Source organism: Leuciscus leuciscus, assembly GCF_965113295.1.
Source record: "Leuciscus leuciscus genome assembly, chromosome: 21".
Classification (NCBI taxonomy): domain Eukaryota; kingdom Metazoa; phylum Chordata; class Actinopteri; order Cypriniformes; family Leuciscidae; genus Leuciscus; species Leuciscus leuciscus.
Window position 1 is genome coordinate 3,306,957 of NC_138745.1, and position 20,897 is coordinate 3,327,853.

The window sequence follows — 20,897 nt, forward strand, 5'->3', positions numbered from 1 at the left end:
CCATCCCAGAAAGTTAGTAAAGACTAGGGATGCACCGAATCCAGATTTTTGAGGTTCGGCCGAATACCGAATCCACTGTTTAAGATTCGGCCGAATCCGAAACCGAATACCGAATCCTACTCGCATCCTTACTGCTTAGGGTCCTTGCCACCACGAGACAAATCGGCATTGCAAATTGAACATAAAGCTCGACTTCAATCGCCTTCTTTTGGTTGAAAGTACTGCCAAACAAACCTTTTTTTGCTTACGAGTTCCATTTTCAGATTCTTACAGCCTACTACATTCGAACGGTCCTATGTAAACACCTTCACGTAATCAACGGCCGTGTGACGTCGACCAGCGTAGTGCAAGTCTAGGGTTCGGTTTCGGTGGAAAATAAATCTAAGGTTCGGCCGAAACCGAACCCCGTCAAAAAGCCCAGGATTCGGCCGAATCCGAATCCGAATCCTGGATTCGGTGCATCCCTAGTAAAGACATCGTTAAAATAGTCCAAGTGACTACAGTGGCTCAACCTTAAGTTCATCAAGCGACGAGAATAATTTTTGTGCGCAAAAACAAACTAAAATAACGACTTTATTCCACTCTTCATGTTCTTCTGTGTGTCTCTGATACCCCTTTTCCACCAACAAGAACCAGGTGCTGGTTCAGAGCTAGAGCTATTGCCAGTTCGGAGTTGGTTCGACTGCAAACCGGTTTGCGTTTCCACCGGCCAGAGAGCCACAACAGAGCTATATCTTACGTCACTAAGCACGGAGCTGGTGCTTTGGCGGTGGAAAAACAAAGAACCGATTTGAAACTAGGCTCTGCCTCCGAACCAGCACCAGCTCTGCCTTGGTGGAAAAGGGGTATGAGCGCTTCTGGGTTGTACGTCAGAACGGAGGCTCGCTATTGGCCGACGCTGGTCATGTGTGTGATGCTGGCCAATAGTGAGCCTCCGTTCTGACGCCACTGTAGTCACTTGGACTATTTTAACGATGTCTTTGCTAACTTTTCTGGGATGGCAGATATCGATTACCTAGAAGCCTATGGAGCAGTGAGACAGCTCTCAGATTTCATCAAAAATATCTTAATTTGTGTTCAGAAGACGAACGAAAGTCTTACGGGGTTGAACAACATGAGAGTAATTACTGACAGAGTTTTCATTCTTGGGTGAACTAACCTTATAAGTCATAAATGAGGAGGAGGCAGCTTCACACAATGCAAACTCAATGGAGACGGTTGGCTGGTTTTCCCCATTGTGTGCGTGTGGTTTTCAGATTGTGACGCGTGTCGCTCCGTCTCTATCAGATCTGGATTCCCTGTGGAAGGAGAGCATGATGGGATGTGTTGTCGTGTCTCACTGGGGTTTGCTGGCCAGAACGGCTCTCCAGTCGTCGGCCCAGGACAGAAGCCGGCGCTGCGAAGGGTTCTCCAGGTGTTTGTTGTGGCAGGCGGTGAAGAGAACGTGTTCCCACGTGGGATTGGGCTCCACACCTTCAACGGGAAAAAAAACATAGACTGTAAAAATAATATGGCATTACGGAGACCATGATATGCGGAAAATACAGTCTATCAGCTGGGGGTGTGGTTACGCTGCTGACCCTGTGTCTCACCGCTACTATCTTTAACGTTATTAGGTTTAAACGTTTTTAGTGTTTTTAGTTGTTATTGTTGTGTTGTTTAAGCGTTTTGCGCTTTACCACCATGAATCTCTCCGCTGTCTGTGCCGTTCTGGCAGTTTTGTCAGTAATACCTGGAAGCAACGCCGTCAACTCGGACAATACTGAAGTTTGGATTATACCCACTATCGCCTATTCTCTGGAGTTTTTGCTCTCTCTAAGAAATAATGCAAACAGCTTGGAGATCGGGACCATCTTCAACAGTTGCCCCTTGAAGGAGGGACAAATTTAAAAAGCGAGGCTCCAGAGGAGGAATTAGAAACCGGTTAAGGAGACGGAGAAGTCGTCACCCTCTTCCAGTAATCACTCTATCAAACGTGAGATCACTTAAGGCCAATTTATACTTCTGCGTCGAGTGTACGCCGTAGTGTACGTCGTAGGCTACGCACGTAGGCGACGCCGTCGTGAGCATTTATACTTCTGCGAATGTCTGTGTTGCTCTGCAGTTACACCGCCGAAACGCTAGTTGGCGCGGGTGGGTTTTAATGTTCCAGTTCCACTGTGTTTACATTCCTCGCGGCTGTTTTGAGTTTAGGTTTCTACGAGCAATGGCGACTGAAGGAGTCATACAGATGGCTGTATTTCCGCACTTCTTCAAGCAATCTCTCGGTCACTAGGTCTATTTCCATGGCTCTTCACTGATCTTCGGAATTTAAAAATGGCGGGCGGGCGGTGCAGAGTGCAGAAGATCATTCCGGAAATGCGTAGGAGGAAACGCGATGCTATCCAGCCGACCAATCACAGATCTTGCGGTCCGCGTCGCCGCGACGCGTAGTTACATTTTTGAGGAGGTGCGCGTCAGGGTACGGCGAAGGGTACGACGTATGGTACACGTCAATGCGTATGCTACGCCGTACCTTCTACGCGAACCTGACGCAGAAGTATAAATTGGCCTTTAACAACAAGCTGGATGAGGTAATACTTTGTGTTAAACATGAGGAGGACTTCAGACGCAGCAATCTCATCTGTTTCACCGAGACATGGTTAAATAAGGACCATAATGTGAATATAGAAGGATATAACGCAATCAGAGCGGACAGAGATAAGGTAAAAATCACGAAAAACTATCGGTATGTTTGTTGACAAAACGTGGGAAACACAATTTACCGTGGTTGAACAGACATGCACAAGAGACTATGAGATCCTGGTGGTATCTTTTAGACCCTTTTATTTACCCCGCGAATTTGGGCGGTATTGGGCAGCATTTTAGTGTATGTTCCAGGTCCCAACAACAAAGAGGCAGCAAGGTGCATTTCGGATAGTTTGAACACCGTGCTCTCAAGATCAGCTGATCAACCTGTGTTTATTCTTGGGGACTTTAATACACTGTCTTTAGCAATACATCTCCCAATGTTACAACAATATGTTGACTGTCCAACCCGCTAATCACGCATCCTTGACTTATGTTATGGCAATATCGAGGATGCATATAAGGCAATATGTAGACCTCCCATTGGTAAATCAGACCATAATGTCATTCATTTATTGCCAAAGTACAGACAACGCGTGAAGAGGGAAAAGCCCATCGTCAAGGCAATTAAGGCCTGGGACAGAAAGAGTGAGGCTAAGCTAAGGAGCTGTTTTGAAACCACAGACTGGGACATGTTCTTTGACTCACATGAGACCCACATGAACTGACAGATTGCATCACTTCATATATACAGTGCTCTGAAAAATCCATAATTAATACCAAGGAAGTAAGAGTATTCCCTAATAACAAGCCCTGGCTGACAAAAGACATCTTAATGACAAAAAGATGGCTTTTCTGAGGGGAGACACTGAAGGTGTTAAAAATAAAAGAAAGGAGCTCAGAGCCAAGATGCAAAGGGCCAAAATGGACTTTAAGCATAAGGTGGAGGACCAGTTTTGTACAGGGAACCCCAGACAAGCATGGAAGGGACTTAACACAATGATGGACAGGAGATCCAAAGGAGGAGATGACGACGACTTACTGGACACTCCCTCCTGAATGATCTTAACCGGTTTTATGGAAGATTTGACATTGCAGATTTTAAAGATAAGAGCAATGCCATTTGTCTAGGTGCACACAGAAACCCCACCATTCAGCTTTCAGAACAGGAGGTTGGCATCTGTCTCTCACAGATTAAGCCCCACAAAGCACCGGGACCTGATGGTTTAGGTGGGCGTGCTCTGAAGGTGTGTGCCAGCCAGCTAAAGACTGTTTTAACTAGATTATTCCAGTTTTTATTAAATACCTGCACTGTACCGAAGACATGGAAACATTCTATCATAAGACCAGTACCCAAAAAACCAAGGTCTAAGTCCTTGAATGACTTCCGCCCTGTAGCTTTAACCCCTTTAGGAAACTTTAACCCCTTTAGGAAACTGAAGAAGTTCGGTGTTAGTCAAAACATTCTGGAGAAAGTGTATGTCAGCCTGATAGAGAGTATTCTCGTGTTTAATATCTCGGTCTGGTTCGGTCACTTAACACTTATAAATAAAAATAAGTTGGGCAGGATAGTTAAAACAGCAGGAAAGGTAATAGTCACTGGATGTCCTTTATAGTACAGCTCTATATAGAAAGGCCCTGAGCATCATTGGTGACCAAAAACACCCCCTCCATATTGAGTTTGAGCTGCTCCCTTCAGGACGACGACACAGAGTGCCTCTGGCAAACAAGAATATCTATAAGTGATCTTTTATACCTAGTGCAATAAATTGAATTTTTCTGGAGAGAATGTGTACTGTACACAATGTGTATGGGGCAAACTGCAGTGATGTGATGGGCGGAGAGATGTACGGCACCGATGTGATATAATGTTGGTACGTTTATATATGTTTATGTTTGTACAATGATGTTTTTATAGGTCTAGTGAGACCAAAGAACATTTTCCAGCCTTGGCTGGACAATAAAGTGGTATTCTATAGAAAATATCTCTCCTTTGCAAATTGCAAAAGAAAAACGGAAAAACCATAGACTGTAAACAAATATGTGACCCTGGATCACGCCACCAGTCTCGAGTCGCACGGGGATATCTGTGGCAATAGCCAACAATACAGTGTATGGGTCAAAATTATCCATTTTTCTTTTATGCCAAAAATCATTAGGATATTAGGTAAAGATCATGTTCCATGAAGATATTTTGTAAATTTCCTACTGTAAATATATAAAACATGTATTTGTGTAAGTGAATGCTGCACAATCGCCAACATAATTATACAACTTTAAAGGTGATTTTCTCAATGTTTTGTTTTTTTTCACCTTTAAATTTTTTTAAATAGTTGCATCTCGACCAAATATTGTCCTATCCTAACAAACCACACATCAATGGAAAGCTTATTTATTCAGCTTTTAGATGATATATAAATCTCAATTAAAAAAAATTGACCCATGTGACTAGTTTTGTGGTCCAGGGTCACATATGGACATAGTGTGCGTGATGTCACACATAGTGTTTCTGAAGAGCGTTATTGAAGCCCAAAAGTGGACGGAGCCAGTCGTCGCCATCTTGGCAGCGTTTCACTCCCGGCTGCGTTCTAGTCCAAAATCATCTTGTCCTTCACTCGCTAACTTCCCTCCGTCTCGTTCACTCGCTAACTTCCCTCCGTCTCGTTCACTCGGATGTACGTCATTGCTTACGTTGCATGAGTGCCCACTACTGGCGGAAACTGCAATGGGCTGAATTGACCGTTTGCAAAGACCCGCCCCCTTTAGTTACTGTTGCTATGTCCGACAAACCACGCCTCTCTCTCACACACACACCATGTTCTCACGCAGTGACAACACACTGACACACAGGACAGACCAGTTTACTTTTGATATTAAACAAAGTCTCAACTTCAGCTGGGTAATTAAAAAATACATATTATGCCCAAGTGCTTAATAACAATTAACAATGTCGCAAAACATACCTAAAAATGCATTTTCTTTCACTTTAAATATATAAATAATCAGTATAAAAATAAATTTATTTTTATTACATGAATTAAAGTTTGATTGATTACATTAAGAATCGCGAGAACAGCTTTAGATCAGGCATATTACTAGGGTCCTAAACTGGGACTCATCACTTCACCACACCGGATAAACGAAAACGAGCTAAAGGCTGGATTAGCTGACGAGACGTGACGCTAACAGACAAACGGCTAGCAGTCGTACGGGCTTTGTTTCAAAGGGATATTGTCTCCAGATCTGCTATTATATCTTTTTGGGATGGTTGTGCTGATAATCTGTTATGGAATAAAGTCTGGAAACTTCCTCAGAAATATTTAATCACAAACAAAATCAAAGAAATTTCACTTAAACTCATTTATAAAATTTTACCCATGTAATTATTATCTTGTGAACAGATTTAATTGTGATATTGATACAATTTTTGGTCTACCTGATGAAGCATTTTATCATTTATTTTGGAGTTGTTTGTTTACTCATTGTACCCTGACTGTAGGGGTTTTTTTTTTTTTTTTTTTTTTAAACGGCTAGTAGTGACATCAGCGGCAATCCACCTGTCAATCAAGAGGCCACGCCCTTAATTATGCAGAACTTTAAGGCTTAAAGGTATAGCGGAGGATCTTTCCAAATTTTAGATAAGACCCGCCCTCTCCACTTTTTGAAAAGTTTGATTGATTCACCAGAATGATTGACAATTAGGAGGACCAATAGCATAGGTTACCCACCAGGAAGTAAAACATCCTCCGCTATACCTTTAATATAGTTTAAACGGATGAGTTATAAAAATATTTACTTCTCTCACAGTCGTCATGAAGGGCAAAATTAGCTATATAGACCAAAACCACTTTTTGCACCAGACTGTACACATGTTTTATTCTGCTGTAAAGTTGGGCATTTTAACATTAGGGTCTATGGGATTGAGTCTCTTCTGCAGCCGGTCTCTAGTGGCCAGTCCATGAACTGCAGTTTAAGACACTTAAGTGTTGATACAAGAGAGAGATTGGAAAGTTGCTGCTTGGGAAAAACACACGTGTGTTTCCCTCAGAGCTCAGACACACGGACACCTGATCCACAGCAGCTCTTACTCACCGAGGATATCAGGCTTGTCGTCGATGAGGACGTCTCCGGTCACGATGGTCTTGTCTCGGGTCAGGATGATCTGCTCCAGGAACTCGGGGCCCAGATGCTTCTCTACCCATGCGTACTGTGGACAAACACACACGATGAGAGGAAACCGTGGAAATGGGAAGAAAATGCACTGAAATACCGACTCTAGATGCATTATTGTTGAAAACAGGATATTATATAAAATTATATCTTGTAATATATAATCTCTATTATATTGTTTAAATCCTTAAAGGGACTATGTGTAGCTTTTTAGGTATTTTATTATCTAAAATCAATATTTTTATTCATAAATATGCCCTCAATGGTGTACAAATACCTATGCCAATGTTCAGACTAATCCTCGTAAACGAATAATTTATTATCTTTATATACATGGGACGGGTAAGTCCACGGAGGCTTCCATGTAGTTCCGCCATCTTGAAAAACTATAATAGCAGAGAGGGACAAAAAGTACTAGGCCAACGCGTTTCCACAACGCATTTTCGTTCAGAACCAACTGAAGCCAGCAGAAGCGGAGGAGCAGAGCAGTGAGAGGCGCTTGTCACTGCACCGGCAAGTTTAAAAGGCTGCACTGCACGGTTATTTATACACCGTTCATTCATACATATGCTGAGTCACAGGATAAGGAGTCCTCGTCATCGAAAAAGTTCAAAATAGATCGTAAAAGGAAACGTGACCGGAGATTACAAAAACAAGGGTTAATGTCGGGATAGCTAACGCAGGAGAAAGCTTTCAAAAGAGACGCTGAAGTTTCCTGCTTTCTTCTCGACAGGTAAGTCAATGTTACGGCCTTAATTACAAGCTTTTTTTCATTGCTTGGTTGTGTACTTTATCGCGAAGCAAAGAGGACATGGAGACTGACAGAATAGACAGAGCAGGTTACTTATGATATAAAAAAATCTCAGCTCTCAGATTCTGTCATTTTTATTACGAAATTCAAACAATACTGTTTTTGGCGCTTGTAAATGTGACGCGAGTCACGACGGATCCCTAGCGGCACGTGAACCGATCATCTCTAGCTAGTAAATAAACACAAATGAACAATGTTGAAAGATACAGTACAACTTACCGAAATGTATATTCCTCATACATTATATCGACCAATCAATCAAACAAATGGTAAACAGCTGGAGAACAATTATGTATGTCACAACATTTACCTCAGGAAAGCCATTTAATGACCATAATAAAGGCTAGCAGTTAGTTGGCTAGAAAAAAAGAGCTATAAAGAGTATTTTGCTAAATATGTGTACTATATTACATATTTATTATATTTGAATTTATATCATTAAATAAAGTTATTATAATAATAAAAAAAACGCATTATGTATCTTTCTGTATGTTTACAGCATTAGGTGAGTTGTTTTTTTCTTGAGAAAAATTAATGCCTATCTTGTGTAGATATCCCCCCCACCCCCCCGCTCCTCCATAAATCTCACTCCAAGCAAAACTCAAAAGTTGGCAGCTATGTTATATAGACAGTAGAACATTTATAGTTAAAAGTTAAACAGACTCTTTGATGAATAGCAGCTATTGAGTAAAGTAACGATAGAGAAGGCTCTGATGATGATGATATCTAACAATGCACGTACTTCAAAAAATATAACGAGTAAAGAAGGCATTACTACTAATTACCATAGTTAATGTTTTTCACAGTCAGTAATTGATAACTAACAATCTTTTTTTCGTTGTTTCAAGTTTCAGTTTCACCAAGAAAAACTCGAAGTGCTATTATAAGACATCCTGTCATAGCTTTTTGGTACATAACAGCTACCGTAGATGCAACGCGCATTTGAAAAAGTGAGGCGCTGGAGAGAATTATTCATTTGAATGCAAAATACAATTTCACCACTAGATGGGAGAAATTCCTACACAGAGTCCCTTTAATGTATTGATTATTTAACAATAACAATAACAGTATATATATGTATATAAAGTGCTGGTCAGAATTATTTGCCCTCTTGGTAAATATGATCAAAGATGGCTGTAAAAAATAAATCTGCATTCTTTATCCTTTTGATATTTTATTCAAAAAATTTGCAAAAATCTAATCTTTTATTGAAGTAAAAGTTTCAATTCTTTAAAGTCTTTTACTTCAATGAAAGGTTCGATTTTTGCTAATTTTTTTAATAAAATATTTTTTATCGCCATCTTTGATCATATTTACCAAGGGGGCAAATAATTCTGACCAGCACTTTATCTATCTATCTATCTATCTATCTATCTATCTATCTATCTATCTATCTATCTATCTATACAGTACATACTATAGGGATGTGCCGATCAGGTTTTTTTGCCCTCGAGTCCGAGTCCGAGTCATTTGATTTTGAGTATCTACCGATACCGAGTCCCGATCCGATACTTCTATAATACATAAAAATAGAATAAAGAAGAGCGAAAAAACAGATCCAGGATGTTCCTTATTTTTTATTTAATTCACCTTATTTTAACATTCAACAACTCTGTTAACAAACAGAGCACTTCTGTGAGGTAGCTTGAACAATCAAGTAATAAATAACATAAATTCTTCACTTTTGGACTTTAGTCAAGTGCAACAGTAAATATAAAAAAAGTCTAAAATATAAACAAATAGCACCTCAACTTAAAATACCCGGCAGGCATGTAAACAAATAAAAAATAAAAGTGCCACAGTGTTCGTGTTAGCAGAGCGTGCAGCGCGTATTTTTTTCGCCGCCCATGTTAACAGATTAGAGCATTCACACCGCACGCAGAGGCGGCGCGGCAGTGCGGCAGTGCGTAGCAGAGCAGAGCAGAGCAGCAGTGCCGCGATCGTTTCGGCGCCGAGTCTATTTTTGCTGCGCCGCTTACGCTGAATTAAATTGACAATGCATTGATCATGGCCAAAATACACCGCAGTTTTATCCAAAAAGTGCATTGATGATATCTATTGTGTTTTAAACAGTCAATCAAATGACCAACAGCAATTTAAAAAGAAAACAAATGTCCAAAAACAAACTTGTTGCCAGAACAATAAAAACAAAGATGAACCAAAAGTTATATAAATGAAATTATTAATAAAATAAGCTTCTTGACAAGTCTTTTCTCTTAAATGAATTTGAAAACGAAATAAAGCAATGCCAACTTATCCATTATAGAGTACTCTGTCTGTACACAACCCGCGGTTCAGCCGCGCGTGACAAACGCTGCCAGTGTGAAAGCAAAACGCGCGTGTCCTGCTCCTGCTCACCATACGCACTGCTCCTGCGCTGCTTACGCTCTGCTCGCGTGCAGTGTGAAACCGGCGTAACTCTGTGGCACCGCATAACTATAGATGTGTTAAAAAATAATGAGAATATATATACATATATATCCGAGTCCTGATCGGGAGGTAACGTCCGATTCCGATCGAGTCTGAAAACACGTGATCGGGCCCGATTTCCGATCACATGATCGGATCGGGACATCCCTAACATACTACATACATGTAATACATACATACATACATACATAGTACATACAGACACATACAGTACACACACACATATAAACATTATATATATATATATATATATATATATATATATATATATATATATATATATATATATATAACCTGTAAATAAACAGTTATAGGATTTCAAGAAAAAATTTTTTTTTTCCAAAATACTAACAAATAACAAGAATAACTACCAAAGATTTTTTATGATATTTTCTTTGTTATAAAATATCAAGATAGTTGTATCACACTTACATTTTTTGACGATTTACTGATATTACGAGACAAAAAATTACTGTGACGTCACTGACCCTGAAAATCAGACCAACATGCATCTACAGTCAAACCAAAAATTATTCAGACACCAGATATCATTTTTTTATATATTTTTTTCTAGTGTGTGCAGGACACTATAGTTCATTTATGTAAACGATGACAGCAAAATATAGCAAACTGTGACATACTACACCCAAAAATTCTTCATACAGTGACTACCAGTAACATTTGGGAGCAAAAATGATTGGGACTCTTTGAGCTGATCATGTTTTGCTGAAGTGTTTGGTCTTTAATTGCTAATGCTCTTTTTACACACAGACTGAACAAAATGAAGCATTGCTTGGTGATTGGTTGAGCTAAACTGGTATTATCTAATTGTGTAGTTAAATTTAACAGCTGACAGATATTCAACATAATTCATGTGTGAGACAGTCAAACAGAAGGACGGACAAAACCAGTCAAATATCAACTGAGTTCTGCTCATATTTTATTACCATTTTCTAAACTATAGCGAATAAACTGTGATAATGTGAGGAATGTTGAAGGCGTCTGAATACATTTATGTTTGACTGTATAAATGAAGCTCAGTTTAAGACAATCTCACCTTTTCATACGGGCAGAAGCTGTAATGCTTTATTGGACTGGTGCAAATGAAGACATCTGTACTGGGGGAAGAGAAGAGAAAGTAAGTCAGATGGTAATATCCAGACAAACATTTACTCAAGGGAGATTGTCTATTACGAGCTGTGCTTATCTGTCTATTATGCAAGATCTTCTGGAGGGTGGCGGGTTTATAATAGGGTGATTTAGGTATTTGATTTCCATGATTGCAACAAATAAAATGAATGACATAACTAGTTGAAATCTTACTTCTCCATCTTGGACATCTCCTTCAGCGCCTCGACTCCTCCGGGAAGAGGCTCCAGATCCATGAAGAAGTTTTTTGACTCCCAAATGCTGATGGCCTTGTCCTGCAATCAGAGCAAACTTTGATTAGAAGTTAAAGAAAATTTTGTTTTTAACAACATCTTTGTGTGACAGCTCACTATTCCTGATGAATTTTAAAGTCCCCCTGTAGTCAATAATTTTATCACTTAAAACTCATCTTTGGTCACCAAAATGACATGTTTAAAAAAAAAAAAAATCCTTGAAAAAAAATGTCTTCATGCCTTAAAATATCTTGAATGTAACTCGACACCCTTGCCTCATTTAGTATACAAGGTTCTATGAATATGCAAATGAGCCCCGCCCCCACTCAGCTCAGAGATCCACTGGTTGACGATCACACGTTGATCTGATTGGTTACAAGGTAGTTTGTAAATAAAATTTAAAAATCTGCTGTACTGTTTGTTGTAAAGATCTCATTGAATTACATTGGGCAGATATTTATATTTATATGCATAAACATCTGTTATAAAGATCTCATTGATTTGCATTACAAGAATCAGATTTCCATCACGTTTTGTCCATTATAAATATCAGCATCTGCAGCAAATTACATATTTTTGTAATGTTTTTTCCTTCATATTCTCACTATATCATGAATATGATATAAAACAAAGCACATACGCAAAACTTATATATGTATATATATATATAGGTTTTTAAAAACTATATTTAGTCTTAAGGTTCAATAAACTCTTCCATTTCACCCAACAGACTATTATTTCACACGTCTGACACACACACACTTACACACAGATCACTCCTCATGTCTCCATACTGTGTGGACACCCAGAATCCTCTTCTGTCCTCTAATGATATAAAAGGCTCGTTGGGAAACCTCGCCTTAAACTTCTTCAGAAATCCCCCCTCGAAGTCCGCGATGACCCCGTCCATGTCCACCAGAACTCGCAGTCTTCTGCTCTTCGTACACATGTTTACTCTGCTTTGATAGTGAAAGTGGAACGAGGAAGAGCTCCTCTCGAGCCACCGTACAATCCTCGGCAATAAACTCATCATAAACCTCTTAATAACCGTCCAAATCCAACGTTAGTCACTTGACAGTGTGCATTAACCCTTATGCTAGTGATGCTGATTGCTAGCACATCTCATTCTGTTGGCTCTCTATTGTTTTGCACATTGTAAACGCGTTTGTGCGACTCTTGCGGAGTCTTTTGTTAGTTTCTGTGGGGTCAGAGGGTCTCATGTTTTTCCAGCGGTCGCTGGTGTTGAATAACAGTGTTGACCTCCCGAATCTGCATTTGTTTACAGCAGAGCAAATGTCAGCTAATCAAACGCGGAGTATTTGCGAAATGAAGCACGTTATTGATACAGTAGTGTGTGTTATTTTTAATCTGACCACTTTGTTTACATACTCAAAATCATGCTGAAAACTAGTGGCTATTTTGCTCTACGCTGTCAGTGAACAACAAACCGAGGCTATTTGCGAAAAGAGAGATCGCGCACTCTTCTTCTTCTTCTTCTTCTTTAGGGTTTATCGGCAGCTTGCATCCATTAATGTTGCACTACCGCCATCTTCCGGATTTATTTTCCTTTCATGTCCATTTACATCATAATCTTCTCATCAGACCGGTTCTTGATAAAAAAAAGAAAATATTTCCTCTGCTTTGTTCATTCTCCCCACTTTGCAGTATTTCCCTCACTCCTGTCCCTATTATTCCAACTTTTCCTAACTCTTCCATCATATTTTTCCTCTGTTCTTCATATTGTCTGCAACTCAACAACACATGCTCTATAGTTTCTGCAACCTGACAACAACCACAAAAACCAGTTGGGTGCTTCCTTATAATGTGTAGTGTGCTATTCAAATTACTATGACCTATCCTTAATCTTGTCATAACTATTTCTTCTTTTCTATTCCCTCCCCTATTCTTCACAACCCCTACTTTATTTTGAATAGCATACAAATGAATAGTCAGAAATCTTGGAGTAACGTTTGATGACCAGCTGACCTTCACAGATCACATTTCAAAGACAGCTCGATCATGCAGGTTTGCACTGCACAACATCAGGAAAATCAGGCCTTTCCTAACTGAGCATGCAACACAACTTATCGTCCAGGCCCTGGTCATCTCTGACTACTGCAATGCTCTTCTGGCTGGACTTCCAGCATGTGCAACCAAACCCCTACAGATGATCCAGAATGCTGCAGCTCGTCTTGTCTTCAACGAGCCCAAGAGGGCCCACGTCACTCCTCTGTTCATCTCTCTGCACTGGCTACCTCTCGCTGCTCGCATCAAGTTCAAGGCACTGACGCTTGCTTACAGATCCATCACAGGCTCAGCTCCCTCCTACTTTCACTCACTCCTACGAGTCTACATCCCTACCAGACACCTACGATCGGTCAACGAGCGACGTCTCGTGGTTCCATCACAGAAAGCCACAAAATCACTTTCCAGAACATTCTCATTCACAGTTCCATGCTGGTGGAACGCTCTCCCCACCCTCATCCGGAATGCAGAATCCCTGACAACATTCAAAAGACAGCTGAAAACCAATCTCTTCCGTGAGCACTTAACCTTATAGAAAAAAAAAAAAAAAAAAAAAAAAAATTTCCTTTCCCTTTGAAACATCACTTATCAGGCTTATGCTACTCTGAATAATACCTGAACTTCGTATTTTGAGCACTTCCTGCGTTGTTGTTGCTTTTGCCTCTTTATGATGACTCGCTGAATTTTGTCCTAATTTGTAAGTCGCTTTGGACAAAGGCGTCTGCTAAATGACTAAATGTAAATGTAAATGTAGATCGCGCACTCGTTTAGGATTCTCTAGTATCCGTTGGACCGTAGACATACAAACATAGATGCCTCACTGTGTCGCTGTAAGTCGTCCGCCATATTGGAACGGTCCGGGATCACTCGAGAGCAAGTTGACTGAGCATCTGTATGGCAAGCCGTATTAACATTTAATGATTTAAACCGACTAGTCTCTATTTTCATGCTACTAGTACTTATTTTTTAGATACTAGTATCTATTCCATTAAGTACTAGTACTTATTCATTAGCTACTAGTGTTTATTCTTTAGGTACTAGTGCCTATTCTTTAGATACTAGTGCTTATTCTTTAGATACTAGTACTTATTCATTAGATACTAGTACTTATTCATTAGATACTAGTACTTATTCATTAATCAAAATTCTGCTGTACACACACAAATGTATTACTGGACATGCACCACCTTATCTGCAAGAACTCATCACCTTGAAATCCTCCTCCCGCACTCTCAGATCATCAGGCCACCTACTTCTTCAGGTCCCGACCACTAGACTTCGTACTATGGGGGACCGAGCTTTCTGTTCAGCTGCACCGCGGCTTTGGAATCAGTTCCCGAGTGAGCTGAGAGAAGTACACAGCTTGGACACTTTCAAGGCAGAACTGAAGACCTTCCTATTTAGAAAGGCTTTTATGTGCTGATTGTTTTATTGTTTTAATGGTTTTTAGTATTCTGTAGTTATTATTGTTGTTCTTTTGTGTAGCACTTTGAGATTCTTCGGAATGAAAAGTGCGTTATAAATAAAATTGATTATTATTATACTAGTACTTATTCATTAGATACTAGTACTTATTCATTAGATACTAGTACTTATTCATTAGATACTAGTACTTATTCATTAGATACTAGTACCTATTAAATAGATACTAGTACTTATTCATTAGATAACCATAGCAACTGACTCTCTGAGGATAACCTGCTCGGAGCAGGTTATGTTGTAGGGTTAGTTTGTTTCAGAGAGGTTTCCGAGCATGGCTGCCCTTTTGATGAGGATCCTGTGGACGTAGAGGCACAGATTATACAGGGTTTTTTTTCGCCGTGAGAGGGTGATAAGACCACGTATCGATGTCTTTTCTTATCCTAACGAATATTTGCAGGAGCGCTATCGTTTTTCTAGGGAGTCGTTAATTTATTTAACAAACCTACTAAAACCACACATCTCAAACGTGACAAACCGCGGGTCAGCGCTTAGTGCCGAACAAATTATTTGTATTGCTCTGCGCTTTTTTGCTACGGGGAGTTTTCTCTACAATGTGGATGATGCAGAGCATTTGGGAAAGGCAACAGTGTGCAGAGCCGTTCGTACAGTATGCATGGAACTGAAACGGTTTCTACACACTTTTGTACAGTTCCCTGGCCATAAACCTGTGCGCTTTATTAAAGAAGAATTCTACAGGGTGGCAGGTTTGCTCTCAGAAATTCTGTCATCTACTTCAATTAAATGACATTTCTTATAGGTTTATTTTGACTACACACACACACACACACACACACACACACACACACACACACACACACACACACACACACACACACACACACACACACACACACACACACACACACACACACACACACACACGTAAAGGCTACACAATAGGAATGGGAAATGAAGCCTCATGAATCACTGAGGCTTTCTCCTGACTGTTCCGGGAAAAGATTCAAAGCTTCGAGAGTGTCGAGAACTGGTCGAGAACAGCGCCATCTGGTGGTTATTTAAAATAAAGCAGCCAGAAGCTCTGGCAGATGAAGCAACAACACTCCATAGTTTCAATGTTATGTGTACAAATAAAAGCCTTACATGTTTGTGTTTGATTTGTTCATTAAATAAATTCATTTTCCCATTAAAGTTCTCTCTCTCTCTCTACACACACACACACACACACACACACACACACACAATGAATAAGGACATTGTCTGATAGGATCATCTGTTATTAAATGCGCTTATGACACTTGTTACTGATAGTGCTTAACTGTAGGAATGACAGAAAGGTGATAAAGTTTTTAATTATATTTATTATTTTTGGCTGTTGCCATTGCTCTAAATACAAACCCTTCACCAAACACCAACACCCTATCCCCCCTAAACCCAAATACCAACACCAAATTACCTAAAATCACCAAAAAGTGCAAAGATTTTACAAAAAGACACAAAAACAACAAAAAAATTATAGCCTAAGTAGTGAAAAATAAATGTTGGTTATTTAAATGTAATATATTGATTAACTTTCAAAGTACAGCACTCTCCTGACAAACACATCAACCAGACTGAGGCAACAATGACTCATTAAATACGATCTGGAGTTCGAGCCTTCTGACACCCAAAGCGAAACGCGCACGTGATTTGACAGAAAGTGAGGCTTCGTTTGTCATCGATCACGTGACTCTAGTAAACCAGTACACGCCCCGATACGGGCCTTCACTAGAAATCATGTCGCTTGTGTGATACGCACATCGAAGCTTCAGTGTCATACGTAACATCACTACTACACAGACTTCTTAAATTAATCTTAATTTCAGGGTTCCCAAACGTGATTGGGTGCATTGATGGCACCCACATTCCTATTAAAGCTCCATCTATCAATGAGGGAGACTATGTTAATAGGAAGTCTGTGCATAGCATCAATGTGCAAGTAATGGCTATATTTTGGCTCCTTAATATTGGTGTTACAAATAATAAACGTATTGTTCTCCACAGGTAATATGTGATGCAACCCACCTCATCACTAATGTTGAGGCAAAATGGCCTGGGTCTGTACATGACGCCAGAATATTTAGAGAGTCATCTCTGTGCAACAAATTTCAACAGGGTACGTTTTGTTAGACAAATGCTTGTAGTCTTTATTACATTTACAAAACACCTCAAACATTACAGGACACTTCTATGGTTACTTGCTGGGGGACAGAGGATACCCTTGCCTCCCCTATATAATGACACCCTACCCTGATCCTGAGCCCGGACCACAGACACGCTTCAACCTGTCTCACAGCAGAACACGGGCCAAGCTGGAGATGACAATAGGCATTCTGAAGGCGAGGTTTCAGTGTCTGTGGGCTCAGGGTCACTCCAAATAGGGCATGTGACATCACAGTTGCTTGTGTGGTACTTCACAACATTGCCACAATAAGAGGAGAGAGGCATCCCCCCCCCAGTCCTGATGAAGATGACCTAGAACAACACCCATTGAATCTAGCAGACCACAGAGATGCCAGAATGCTTAGAGACATGATTTGTCAAAATCACTTTATTTAATGTGTTATTTCTTCCTATCCTGAAATAAAAGAGACATGACAGATTTGCATTTATTGCTTTATACACACACAAAAAAATAACAGATTCATGTTCACATATGATTCTCACCTTAAGGCGATGCTCCAGTAGTTCTATTTCAAGTTTGGCCTTTTTAATGGCCGGCCTTTTCTCCTCTAGCTGAAGCTGTATAAGGTCCATGTCAGTTTTTTTTTTTTTTTGCCTTAATAGACGGACCTTATACAGCTCCTTTGCAGACAACTAGGAAGGCAAAGTAAATAAGATGGTTAAAGAAGAAAATCTGCCACATAGTAACATTATGTAAATAAGGACAACCAGGGACAAGTTCTTACACTGCTAAGATTATGTGTAGAGGTAGATGGACCCTCATCTGCATGTACATCCCCAGCTAGATTCTGTCACAGGACAAATGACACATCTAAAAAGCTATGCATTGTCCAGTATATGCATCATACCTCTGTGGGTCTCCCAGCACTTTCTAATTCAGTCACAGCAGATGTGGTCTCTTCATCATCATCCTAGAGTGGAAATATGCAAGGTTACTTTGTCTGGCAGACAAAGTGAAAGATCTAAAAGCAACTGGTTCTTAAAATGCATCACTAACAATTGTGACAGACTGTGTGGTTTCAGGAGGATCCAATAATACAATGCGTCCATCAGCAACTGCATGAAAAAAAGATACTCAATGTGTAAATTACTAAAGCATGACAGACACTGAATAAAGGCATTAGGAACATGCAAGAATAAAAAAACAAAACAGATTACTGTATACAGCATATATGCTGTAAAATAGAATATATATGCATAATGCACAAGTGAAAATTACTGCATTTGGGAAGCATTTAGCCTTCTTCCTAATGACAAGAGTTAATGATCGTTTTGTCCAAACGTATGACTAAATAATCATAAGTACAAATATGGTATACCTACATTGTACCAAGTCACTTGAGTTGTTGTGGGAGGTAGCAAAGTCTGACGAAGTGCCCTCTGGAATACCATCGACCACAGGGCGACCTTTATTAAGTGAAAGAGCCAACTCCTCAGATGGGGTGAGAGGAGGTGGAGGTGGACCCCCGCCAGTTAGATGGGCCTCAGCCTTCTTTCTATTAGCTATATAGGAAGAATACTGTAAAAGTAACTTAAGACATTGATCTTACAACAGTTAAAATAAAATTACCTTTTTGGAGAATGTTTTTGTGTTTCATTTTGGAATTGGGAAAGAGTTCTTTTGGCTCCAGAAAGATTACACCTTATAAAACAAGAGGCCTAAATATTTATTGTCAATATACATTGTACTGTATTCTTAAGAAACTGATGTAGAGAAAAGTACCTGCTTGTCGAGTCATGCCACATGCTCAAAAAGAGTTGTTCAACTTTGCAAATTAACAAAAGAAAGGCAAGCATATTTAAAATGTAATAAAAAAAAACTTACACATTTACTCTGTCAGTTATTTTTTGCCAAGCCAATTGTCTTCCCCTCGCATATGCAGCTGTATTGCTTTTTTTTCATTATAATGGGCTTGAACTCCTCATAAGCCAACATTAAAACTTCTAACTCCGCTTCGGAGAAATACGCGGCTCGTAACTTTTCACCCTTCCATGGTGACTCCTGAATTCGCCGTTCCATTGAAAATGCCTTTATATGTTCGCCGTGCACGCGCATTAACTCGAGGTTATTAGCAGGATGTTGATTAAACTAACTCAACACAGATGTTTTGGAACCGACATACCCCGAGTAAGCAGGTTTTGGGTTAATCAACCCAGAGTTCAGGGTTAATCTGATGGTAAATTAACCCATCTCTCTGGAATACACCCCTGCAATAGACTTCAGCAGATTATTTAGCTAAACTAACACAATGCAACTAGACGAAGGCATCTGCTAACACGAGTTACCACAGAATAAACACGTCTGAATTAAATACATAAACACAAACGAACACATCCTCACCCTTGAAAGGTTATTATCCCATTTCTTCGGGAATTTAAATCTAGGCTGTTTCACAACCAAAAGCAGCACAATGTTACGGCATCATTATTCTTTGTTATTGTTGATTCAATCTTTTGATTCATTATCATTGTTTCTTAATGTGAATGGCGAAACACTGACCGTTCCAAGATGGCGGACGCACCGACGTGTCTGGAGCAAGCGTGCCGCACAAACCCTGAAAAGTGAAGCCAAAACGTCTCGATCGCCCCCCGGTGACTGGTCCTAGTATAGGTCATAAGTCCCGCCTCCCCGTGTTATTCAACGGGACGTGAGACCAACTAAACAATTAAATACACTTCAAATATATTTTTTCCAAACCGGGTTTCTTTCATTTGCTGTCGTTTTTATCACGCTGATGTAAGTTCAAGTGTCTGTTTAAAAAATAAGTTGGTTTTTAGTTAGTTACGTGATGCGGTGGTGTAACGTCATGATTGACAGCTGTGATTGACAGGTTCTCTGAGCGAAGTAGTCAATGAAGCACCAACGGACATTTTTTCGGGATCTTCGGAGGACTGAGGAGATTGTATTTACTTTATTTTAACAAGCCTCTTGTCGTACTGCAATCAATTTTTAAAAAAGTGTGCAGAATTCGTTCTCCCTGAGTGCATTCTGCGAGAGTGAGGGCCTATAATACATTAAATTATTATTTAACAGAGATTTTAAAATAGATCTTAACCTAAACTATTCACCCCAAGCAGAGTCTTAATTCAACTATCAATCCTGGCTTCTTTAGCTCGCAAAGTGAGAAGTTGATCATCTCTCCAGTCAGAGAGTGTCTTTGTTGTTTTGTACCGGAAGAAATAATGACATGTTCCTTTTATTCCTTAAAGATACATGTCCATTTTCAAAGTCCAAATCCTGTGATTTTTGTTGTTATAAATTAAACATTTAGCTCTAAATAAACAATAGGTATGTGTTTGTGAAGTGAAATCTTACATTACCTAAAAATGATCTCTTCTACGGTGTTTGCTTTCCAGTGAGAGTGAAATCTCGTGGAATCTGAGCTGTCACTCAAACCTAGCCATATTTGTTGTTTACTGTTGGCGGCTGAGGGGCCCGTCCCTTCTGTACTGGAAAGCTGCTTCTGACATTTGAATGAAAAACATCCTCTCAAAAGCGCAAAAATGATGGCTTCAGTAGTGGTGGGCAGATCGAGGCTTCGTGAAGCAATGAAACAGTTGAACCAAATGGGCCATATTGTTTCGAGACTTCGAATCAATCCGACGTCTCAACAGTGACACCTAGTGGTCACTTGCAGGTGTTGATCTGAAACAACCTTGACAAGCCATTAAAAAAATGTGTTTTTTTTTTATTATTGTATTTTTCTAATAGTGAAGCTTGTAACCTATAGGGGCTCCTCACTGTGCATAATGTTATTTTGGTCCTGCAAAATGAATATTAATAAAAGAAATCAAGCCACAATGTCTCACTTTTTTAGAGATTTTTATTCAAAAATATTAATTTCTCT

At 39.7% G+C, this 20,897-nt stretch overlaps 1 protein-coding gene and 2 long non-coding RNA genes across 7 annotated transcripts; 1 reads left to right on the top strand and 2 right to left on the bottom strand.

The window, feature by feature from the left end:
• Window positions 1-1,051: 1,051 nt before the first annotated feature.
• On the bottom strand, window positions 1,052-12,840 carry nt5m (5',3'-nucleotidase, mitochondrial). Its single transcript, XM_082152203.1, has 5 exons — window positions 12,128-12,840; window positions 11,303-11,403; window positions 11,037-11,097; window positions 6,661-6,775; window positions 1,052-1,473 (listed from the first exon to the last, which is right to left on the bottom strand). Exons 1-5 carry the CDS (start codon window positions 12,392-12,394, stop codon window positions 1,337-1,339), a joined length of 681 nt encoding a protein of 226 aa, XP_082008329.1. The 5' UTR covers window positions 12,395-12,840; the 3' UTR covers window positions 1,052-1,336.
• A 3,640-nt stretch (window positions 12,841-16,480) lies between these two features.
• LOC309485396 lies at window positions 16,481-17,467 on the top strand. The gene is made up of 2 exons (XR_014201169.1): window positions 16,481-16,804; window positions 16,870-17,467. It is a non-coding gene; the product is annotated as an uncharacterized lncRNA (long non-coding RNA).
• On the bottom strand, window positions 16,933-20,452 carry LOC309485385. 5 transcript variants are annotated; one of them, XR_014201150.1, is made up of 4 exons: window positions 18,373-20,452; window positions 17,775-18,105; window positions 17,533-17,682; window positions 16,933-17,443 (listed from the first exon to the last, which is right to left on the bottom strand). It is a non-coding gene; the product is annotated as an uncharacterized lncRNA (long non-coding RNA). The 5 variants fall into 5 exon arrangements; XR_014201151.1 differs by having other exon boundaries at window positions 16,934-17,443; window positions 17,533-18,105; window positions 18,373-18,552; window positions 19,550-20,450; XR_014201153.1 differs by having other exon boundaries at window positions 16,935-17,443; window positions 17,533-17,960; window positions 18,047-18,105; window positions 18,373-20,448.
• Window positions 20,453-20,897: the final 445 nt, after the last annotated feature.